At 36.9% G+C, this 10,698-nt stretch overlaps 1 protein-coding gene across 5 annotated transcripts; it reads right to left on the bottom strand.

Moving 5' to 3' along the window:
* Positions 1-1,338: 1,338 nt before the first annotated feature.
* On the bottom strand, positions 1,339-10,396 carry LOC128689326 (DNA-dependent metalloprotease SPRTN). 5 transcript variants are annotated; one of them, XM_053777477.2, is made up of 7 exons: positions 10,114-10,396; positions 8,503-8,664; positions 7,211-7,412; positions 6,449-6,557; positions 5,393-5,512; positions 4,097-4,331; positions 1,339-3,953 (listed from the first exon to the last, which is right to left on the bottom strand). In XM_053777477.2, the coding sequence occupies exons 2-7, from the start codon at positions 8,621-8,623 to the stop codon at positions 2,758-2,760; spliced, it is 1,983 nt and encodes a 660-aa protein (XP_053633452.2). In that variant the 5' UTR covers positions 8,624-8,664; positions 10,114-10,396; the 3' UTR covers positions 1,339-2,757. The 5 variants fall into 5 exon arrangements, with proteins under 5 accessions (XP_053633452.2, XP_053633453.2, XP_053633451.2 ...); XM_053777478.2 differs by having other exon boundaries at positions 8,509-8,664; positions 10,118-10,396; XM_053777476.2 differs by having other exon boundaries at positions 10,118-10,394.
* Positions 10,397-10,698: the final 302 nt, after the last annotated feature.

Below are 10,698 nucleotides of genomic sequence, written 5' to 3'. Positions count from 1 at the left end.
GAACCTGTAGAGTTCATACTTAAGTGCTAAACCCATAAGTCACACTGCTGCAGCATGGGAGGTAATCAAGTTTGATCCATGGAAGGGGCAGCTCCAGTTCATTGGATCAGGAGCTCTGTACTGGCATCAAGGCATCCCCTTGAGTTTGAATCATACATAGCAACCAGCAGTAATAGCCTGGTTGATCAGGCCCTGATTCACTGCAAAGCCTGGTCATGGACAGGGTCTTGATTCCCGAAACCCTCTCCAGGTAGCCTCACTTGCTACTGTAAGATGTCTTGACAATAACGATACAAGTTTGAAGGGTATAAGGATTATGATTATTATTACTATACATACTCACAAAATGCTAACCTTGTCACATAACACTGGAGGAGTGTAAAAACACAATGTTCATCAATAGAAGTTAAAATCCAGTGGAGTAGATTCCTGTAAGAATTTGAACAATATTCTTTTACTGTACAGTATTACTGCTATAGTGAATTCAAAAGGAAGCACTAAACACAAGAGGTCATACAGCACTTGGGGAAAGAAATGTACCTGTTTTATCAAAGGTGAGGGTAGCTCTGATTCCTTGAATCAAGAGGTTTTCACCAGAATCAATACAACCCCCTCCCCCACCTTTTGAAGGTTAATGTTTAGAGTAGGAACACTGTCAAATTGTAAGCACTCTACAGCTTGTTATTGTTGGAAAACCTCTTTCACATATTATCCGAATTGTGCACCCAACAAGTATTGATGTATTCATACAAGTTAGGGTGTTTGTCAGGAAACAGGACCAGTGTTTCCTGATGTGGGTCTCAGTCATGATGACCCATAGTGGAGCTTATGGCCATCTGACTGAGGCCTTCTGCTGGCTTACCGGTCCACCCCTTTAAAAATTAAAGTTATAATTATAATTGGCAATGCTACTATTCATAAAAACATACGAAACCCATAAGATATTAAGGGAAGATGGGCAGAGGGTGAACTTTTCAATCCCTAGGTGAAGTCTGTTTTTATATCTTAATTATGCACCAAACCCCTAGTGTGGGTGGCAGTCAAAAGATTACAGAGGCATATAATGGGTCCAGGGACTGGGAAACAGTTTTGATAGCTAAACAGTTACAGTGGTAATAAACCACTGATTTTTGCATTGTAATTCTTAGTCACTATTTCATATTTGTTCACTTATGCATGTATCATTATTGCTGTATTATATTCAGAACATAGCACTAAACCTGTATACATAGGTTCTTCACATATTTATGCTTTTAAAGTTGCCTTTTGGAAAAGGTTTGAGGTTGAAGCCAAAATTTCTTGTGTACTTTTCCTCCCCACATATATATATTCACCCTCTAAATGTCAAAATTTATTACAAATTTAAATTACAGTAATATAATATGTCCATAAAATAAAGTTATCCAGCTTATTTATCAATTTATGTAGTGATCTGTGTTTATATAACATGTACCTCCTACAAACCCAATAGGCATTCCTCCATCTATACTGCCTGATCTGAATATCAATTGAAGGTTTAGACACAACTGCCATTAACCCGTAAATGGTCCAAACGTATATATACGTTTTTTCAACATTTGGAAGTATGTAAAAAAAGTAGATCTTCTTTTTGTTTTTTTACATTTGAAAATGTGTAAAAAAACTTTGATCTACTTTTTTTTTTTGTTATATTTGAAAATATGTAAAAAAAAACGTAGATCTACTTTTGTAGCACTACACGTGAACGTAGATCTGATTGGACCGTTTACGGGTTAAACATTATTACTGCTGCCAGAATTATAATATTCATGAAGATGCACAAAGTTTGTATGGACCATAAAGTTTTGAAACCAAAGACTTTCCTTTCAGTTACCCAGAAGGTTAACATTAATAATCTAGGAAAATCCAAGAAAGTCAAGCAGTGTAGTTTATTTCACTTTGGGTCCTTTCTTTTAGGATGTGATCCACAATAGTAGACTAACAATGAGGCACTTATTTACTATTAGATGAACAGAGACAGGTCTAAAGAGACTTTCCCATACCTCTCACTTTGCCCGGAGACTAAACCTGAGTCCTTTTGACCGAGCAGAATGCTCTACCACAGAGACTAAGTTCCTAATGCTAGCCACAATTTCGGTTAGTTGTTTTTCCTCTAGCTCACAAGACTCAACCCATTAATAAAAGCATCTAAATACATAAGACACTGGAGGTTTGTACAGATTAAAAATACCCATGTTCGTTTAATAAGGCATACAATAGTAAATCATATTAAAAAATGACTGATTCATGTATAAACACAGCAAATTTGCACATTAAAAAGATGTGAACCTATAATAATTCTTTTAACACACCAGGTAGTCTCCCAACAAGGCAGGGTGACCCAAAAAAGAAGAAATGAAAGTTTTTATTCTTTTTACATTTAGTAATTTATAGAGAAAAGGCTACTAGCCCCTTGCTCTCGGCATTTTAGTCACCTCCGGCTTAGTCACCACGTGGCTTAAAGACGAAGGTTCTTTTCTTCCCTTTCCCATGGATATTATAATTATTATATTCATTAAAACATGCTAAACCCATAATTATAATAAGGTTTACATACATGATTTTTTTTTTTACATACATGATATATCTTAAAAAATAAAACAGATCAGTACAGAAAATACAAAACATACAATCAATTAAGTGACTGAAGAGATGAGCTCAGCTCCTATCACTGTATTAATACCTATCTTTACTGAAGCAACAATTGGTGTAAATCTTACAAATAAACTCTTAATGAAACTAAAAGTGTTTGTCTAAATGTTGATTAATCTTTAAATCTGAAAACAGTTCATTACATACTGGGCATGGGTATAACTCTCCTGGACTAGTGTCTGTCATGCTTCCCTTTGATTTTGATGTCTTTGAAGCACTACATGGACTCTCTGCTACTGCCTGATCATCATCATCATCACTCACTGTGAATACACTCTCTTTCCTTTTATTCTGCATTAAAGGTCTCTTCAAATCTGCATTATCTGTATTTCTGACATTCCTACTGTCATCAAACATGCCAATACATTCATCAAGGTGTTGGTTTATCTTCCATTTGGAGAAGAGTTTATTACATACAGGACATTCACCAAGATCACCATTGTGATCTGGATACTTTGATGATGGAGAGGCAAAGTAGCTATTAAGGGATTTCTGTGAACTTTGAGATGTATTATCTTCTTTCACAGGACTCCTTCCTGTTGTAGATCGTGAGATCCAGGGACTACTTTCATAATTTTCTTTTTTGAAACTGGAATTTTCTTGCATGTGTGATATATTTGCATTATCAGCAAAGGAAGTAGAAGCCATGGGAGATTCAGAAGACTGTAATTCATTTCCCTGAGACAGAAGCCTTGACACCCCAGTGCTGGGCCCTCCCAGGCTGTAGCCTTGTCCCTGGAATACAGCTGGCAATGATGTGGCATTTTCCACTTTATTACTAGCATCTACTTGGTTGTCCATTTTAGTTGACGTCTTCCCCTTCACTGTTACTGTCCTTGAGCCACTGCCTCGTACTGCAACAGCAGTTCCAAAGCCACCACTGGGTCTTCCCACTGCCTTTCCATTGGACATTCTTTTACTAGACTCCACTGGTACATTACAGGGCTTCTTTGGACATGAACCACCAAATCCATGTACCTTTGATTGACTAGCATTGTCAACACTTACTTGTTTCACTGTACCTGAAGTTCTACTTTCAAACCCATGTATGTTATTGAGTTTTGCACCTCTATATGAATCACTTCCAGTTGAATCATTACTTTCATTGTCATAACTCTTGTTTGTTACACCAAAGACTGGCATGCTGTTTTTGGAAGCACTATTTTTCCCATTTAGGTTGGAAGCATGTGATGAGCCTGTGCCACCATTAACAGAATTTCCTCTTCCTTTGAATCCAATAAACTTTCTAATGTCGCCACAATTATCAGGTAATTTTTTTGCATCTGTAAACAACAAATATGGGTTGTAATAAATGTACTCATGGATATATAGCAATAATGTAATGTACAAATTTGAAGAGCAAGGTGAATCTGTACCTGTAATCATAATAATACTGTAAAGATTTTTTACTATTTTTCCTTTGTACCTGTTGCGAGAGATTTTTTCTTCTTATCAGAGTATCCCTCAGGTTCCTGGATTTTGGAGTAGGTTCCACCACATGACTGGCGGTGAGCCTCCCACCAGGGATCACGTGGACCAGGTTCTCGGTTCATAGCTCGTTTTACTAAGCCGAAGTAGGGCCTCCTTGTCTTGCAGGGCCCATTACACTGCCAAATGTGTTGCCGATACACAGCTACTTCATCGTGGAAAGAGTGAAAAACCTTGAAAAGAAAAAGACAATTCAGTGGCTAGAAGGTACAGAATATGTTAAGCACATTTTCAAACTGCATCATTCTAAGGGGTACCCTGTAAATAAAAGTATCACGGAGACAAGACTTTATTGTAGACATTTGCTCAGAAGGGAATAGAATTATGACTAAGTGGTGTAAGGGTACCAAGGTGAGTTACAGAAATAACTGGACATTGTTACATCACATTTATAAGTTTAACCTCCCCTTCAGTAGTAATTCTGACAGAGGTGAAGTGATTTTAAAAAGATACTTGGATTTAGTCTATGATGTCTACACTCACAAATATGACAGACTAAGTATTTTCTTCTATAGCTATCCTTTTTATTTAATTTGTAAACCAATATAAGGGTTGCAGTGAATATAAGTAAGTGTTGCAGTGAATAAAAGCAAGTGTTGCAGTGCATTACATGTGTCAGTAATGATATATGTGAATTAAGCATACCTATGCAAATTTAATTCTTTATTTACACATGTACAAACACTGTAGGTATGTGATGGTATGTGCATGATTTAAATGACATTTTTACAAATCTAATATTATGCTCAGCATTTCAGAAATTTAATATATTTAAAGGTATATAAAACAAATCAACTGTTTGAATAACTAAAATAAAACTTCTGGATACAAAAACATATTACAAAATAATGCAAAGATAACTCGTAGATAAACAACAACAATAATGAATGCTATGCTGTTTAACGTAATATTATTTAAGATATTAAAAAGATGTGAAGAATGGTATGAAAGGCTAAGTTTTATAACATAAGAAAGAAGGATGCATGTATAAACGCACAATAAAATGTGTCAGTTAAGAACTAAATATTCAGATGGTCATTTGAATTATGATGTTTTTGCACTTTTGACAAGACAGCTAGTGAAGTAATGGTGAACATGTGTCCAAGTTTATGTCACCATGTCTTAGGAAAAATTAGCTGGTGGGAAGGAAAAAAGGTATACAAATGGTTATAACTTAAACATCTCAAAGAAAAAAAAGTCTTGTTTTATAGAAATAAGAAATATCCACACAAACCGTTATATTAGTTCCTGCTACACTATTAATTCGATGCATATGTTTGTGAAATTCAGGACCATGACCTTCACGATCTCTATTGTTGGCAGTGACAAAGAGGTAGGCATGGATCATTTCGTGCTGCGGAGAAATGCAAAGATCAATGAGAGTGCCACACAATACACTGATTTTATTATAATTTAAAGTACAGTACCAGGGCCTACACTCATATACAGTAATGATAATTCACAGGTAATTGATGTTCATTTTGGGTAGCCACCAACAATTTAAATGATCAACATGTGACTCCCATAACGTAAACAGATGATTATAAATTGATGCCAGCTGTCCTCTAATAGAATATTTCATGTGCACAGTTATAAACAATGTAAAGCAAAAAATTAATGCACATGAAATTTTAATTAGCGAGGTAAAGGTCGGAGGGAAAGGAGGAAGTGTATGAGGTGGAGTTCTGGGATCTACTTTTTTAACAGATTAGATCACTTGTATACACAGTGCTGTTATATTTGAACTTGCGCATATCATCAGCTTCTATTGTGCTGGTATACTTGGTAGGAGATGCTGGTACATCCTGTTTGTCTAGATCTTGAAAAATCCTTGATTTTGATAGTTAATCAACTCTAACAATTTGTTGATTTTAGTTAGTGACTTGTAGTTAACCGAGACACAGTGAAAAGCTTTACACATGAGCACTTTCTGTCACTTTATCATACATGTAAATGAGTATTGGTGAATTTGTCTCTTCTTGTGGGTCATCCTGTCTTGGTAGGTAATGGTTGCTCTGTTAAAAATATATACGTATATGAATTACAACTGTTTTTCGTACTTCAGTCTACATACTTGAGTCATGGCACTGTGGATGAGTTTATTTGTGAGACAGTTATAAAAAATGAGCAAATTCTAAGGGATTACTGCATTTATCATTAACAATTTGCAATTTATTAATCCAATACATAAATTATGTGTGACTTCTAAGGAACTGTGATAACTACCATACAGTATCTGACGCAAATGCCATTTAAGAAATAGAAATTTACACTATTGAATATGTCATACCAAGAGTGTTTCAACAAGGTCTTTGCGAGGTCGAAGCTTAAGTAATGGCACTGATAAACGTACAGAGCACAATCCCCCACCACCTTCATAGCTGCATACTCCAGCACACCTGTAATGATGCCATCAAGTCTTAGGCCTAATAAACAGCAACAAGACCTTGGCATAAAACTACATTAAGGCTATGCCAGAAAACTACTATTATTATTTAAGTCCTCCTGTATAAGGAGAAGTGGATGACATTAGTGGCAAAGAGATAGAAGTGTTGAGGACAAGAACAAAATAGTGGAATCCAAAGTTAATGCAGTCACAAAGACAGAACATATGCAGTAAAGTCGGGGTTTTCAGAGAGGATGGCAGACACAGTAAGAATGCTACAGCATTAAAGAAGTTTAAACTAAGGGCAGCACACACACTGATGGAAGGGACAAGCTATCAAATTATGTTGAATTGTCAAGATGACTTGGGAACTTTCCATGAGATGGTCATACATAGGTCTGGCATAACATGTGTATGTGGGAGAGTACCATTTCCTACAATCAATAGCGATGAAGGAAAAATGGCTAGACCCTCAAAGGTTATTTGATTAAAAACAGATTTTTTGATCACTGTTTCATACCACTGATGCTGCCAGTGATCTACCAAGTACTGTATTATGCAATGTTTACTCAATTAAGTTGTATACAGTAATTACCCCTCTAGGTCCTTGACATACATGAGAACCTGGAAAGCAACTCGTGGGAAGTGAAACAAGTTATCACTTACAAGGTCATTCTTGGACTCCATTTGACCTCCACTCCTGACAACCGTCCCCAGAAGAACTGGTCATTAAACACAAGAAAGAGTGTGTGGATGTCAGGGTTTGGGTCAATCATCTCCCATGAGGCATCAATGAGAGACACTGACAATTTCTCTTGCGGCACTTCATCTAGCAGACCTCCAGCCTTCCACTTGTTTGTGGTAGATCCTGAGAGGTGAGGAAAGGCTCCAGGTGATTATGAGGACAATCTACTGCTAGATATAACAGTAGAAACAAGTAGGTTACAGTAAATACTAGACCTGTGATATAAGGGGTAAAATTCTAAACTTACATTTTATGAAGTCTGGAACAGATCCCAAGGTAGATGCATATGTCTGATACTGTTTACACTGTGTTATGTATAAATCAGCTAGTATTTATTGGTGAGGGACGAGACACCCTAGGCCAGGGTCTATATATTAATAAATATTTCTTTAATTTTGATCATCACTGTACATTAAAATACCATACATACAGCCACAGAAGTCAAATGAAGTGTAATTAAAATGCTTCTTTTACTGATTTGATATGATTTGATGGAATTATCATGTACCCCAATCCATCCAATGGGAAGCAGTCAAAAGATTACAAGGGCACAAAATGGGCTCAAGGACTGAGATCCAATGCTCTGTTGGCTACACAAGTTAAGAGTAATAAGCTGTTATATCAAAACATAGAAATTATACATGTAGACATTTGTATTAACATCTTTGCTGTCATTCACAGACCTGGTATGGTATGTAAGTACCAGTGCCAATGCACTGCACCACTTACCTAATTGTATTGTAACACAACACTGATGTAATGTACAACCTGTCTGCCAGTCACTGTTTCTATGTTAGTCCACTAATCCAGGAAATCTTGCATGAAAAGTTCCGACCACACCCTCTTAATTCTTTATTTTGCAGGCCTGTACTTCTCTTACAACAGAGTAGAATGATACAAAAAAAGTATGAAGAAACAGCTCATCCCATTTACAATCACCTTTCAGAAACATTTACAGTCTTGACCACTATAAATATTTTCTGCCAGTTGTCTACCATTCTGGAATTTATAAGATCTTGTTTTAAGGATTAGGTAAAGTACTAGGTTTTGTGTTGGATGTTTGGAATTACCACAAATATAATATATTGTGCTAACTGTAAAATATGGATAGGTTGAATATTTCACGGGAACTTGATGTGTATAAATAGCCTCTGCTGCTCTTACTGTTGCCTTATGAGTCACTGGCACATTAACATCACTCTCCATGCCTGACCTTCACCTGGTACAGCTCCTCTGGATTTGAGTTCTTGCTCTTGCTTCTCACGGCTTGCCCGCAGCTCTTCGTCAAACCGAGCCTGCAGCTGTATAGCCAGCATGAGGTCGATCTCACTCATCTTGACCACAAGTCACTGAAACTACCTTGAGACTTTTTTATCTGCAAAGAGCCAATAGACATTCATAGTTAAGATGGCTTATTTTGATAAAAGTAAATATCAGTTGCTTCCAAAATCAATTTACCCGCAGATTTTGTATCATCTTCGATCTTGACTAAACGGAGGTCCATTAAATCGAGAAATTAAATATGCTTTCATAAACTAAAGCAACACTGAGCTCTTAAACATGTTTATGACCTTAAGTCTGGCAGGCTGGTTCATAGCTTGTAAGCTGGCCAGGGAGCATTAATGTCCAGCATCACGAGTTTCACAAGCTCATTACTATAACAGCCCAAAATCCATGCCAAGTGGTTCAACTATTACATAATAGTTTAGACAGATCAACAATAAAATCTGTATTAAAGCCACGGGTGGCACTGATGGAGTAATCAGACTGAGGGATAAAACACACTAGAGCAGTCCAGAAGACTGTCAGCACACTGGTTTTTAACACAGCAGCCACCTCCCACCTAGGTAGTGACCAAAAGAAAGGGAATGCATTCACCACCACTCATTCAATGGCTGCCTTCCCAGAAGTGCATAGACATGAAACATTTACCTGGCTGGCAAAGCTCTCACTACAAACATGAAGGGCCTGGGTTCGATTCCCAGCAGGGTAGAAACATTTTGACACGTTTCCTTACACCTGTTGTCCTGTTCACCTAGCAGTAAGTAGGTACCTGGGTGTTAGTCGACTGGTGTGGGTTGCATCCTGGGGGACAAGATTAAAGGACCACAATGGAAATAAGACGGATAGTCCTCGATGATGCATTGACTTTATTGGGTTATCCTGAGTGCCTAAGATAGGATTTTGTTGGGAATTTTAACCCCAGAGGGTTATCCACCCAGGATAACCCAAGAAAGTCAGTGCATCATCGAGGACTCTTATTTTCATTGAGGCCGTTAAATCTTTTCCCCCAGGATGCGACCCAAACCAGTTGAGTAACACCCAAGTATCTACATAATTGCTAGGTGAACAAGGACAACAGGTGTAAGGAAAGACGCCTACTGTTTCCACCCTTGCCGGGGATCGAACCCTCCATCTGGTTAATAATCTAAAAATCATCATCCTCTGTGACATCATGGGTTAATAATCCAAACAAAATGTTTATCTTCTTGCATCCATGTATTCTGCCAGGTTACTTCTTACATACGGTATATACATCCTGTTAACTTACTGTGTTAGGATTCTTTCCCTTCTTCCAAACGGTATATACATCCAATTTGTAGTATTAATTACTTTCTTTCATACGGTATATACATCCAATTAACTTAAGATTCTTTATCCTCTTCCAGTTAGTATATCCATCCAGTTAACTTAGTAGTATTAATTACCTTATTCCTTACAGTATATACGTCCAGATAACTTAGCATTCTCTCCTGATGATTATAAACTGAACAATAAAATGACTCAAATACAGTGTCGATGTATATAGTGTATTTTAGGTTACCTACTATTAGTTAGAGATGGTGTTGATGGCTGGTCCAGTGTAAAAGTGTATTACACAGCCCCACCTGCTGGAGATAACTACACTAGTAACTAACGTGTAGTGTTCACGTCTCTTTCTCTTGTTGTGGGATATAAAGGCCAGTGACAGCTAGTAAGTAAATTTTTATTCAGGTACACTTGGCTACAGTTACATAAGTAACTGGTGGCTAAAGCTCTCGCTTCACACGGCGAGGGCCTGGGTTCGATTCCCAACCAGGGTAGAAACATTGGGTGCGTTTCTTTACACCTGTTGTCTATGTTCACCCATCAGTAAAATGGGTACCTGGGTTTTAGTCGACTGGTCTGGGTCGCATCCTGGGACACTGACCTAATTTGCCCGAAATGCTGTGCATAACAAGGAACTTTCTATATAGTAGTATGTCACTGATGTCAATTATGGTCTGTATACTTTGTACATGTACTTGTAAATAAAGATTTATTATTATTATTATTATTATTATTATTATTATTATTATTATTATTATTATTATTATTATTATTATTATTATTATTATTATTATTATTATTATTATTATTATTATTACAT

The sequence above is a fragment of the Cherax quadricarinatus genome, chromosome 18 (assembly GCF_038502225.1).
Source record: "Cherax quadricarinatus isolate ZL_2023a chromosome 18, ASM3850222v1, whole genome shotgun sequence".
Classification (NCBI taxonomy): Eukaryota; Metazoa; Arthropoda; class Malacostraca; order Decapoda; family Parastacidae; genus Cherax; species Cherax quadricarinatus.
Note: the sequence above shows the minus strand (reverse complement) of the source record. Positions and strands in the feature narration are given on the sequence as shown.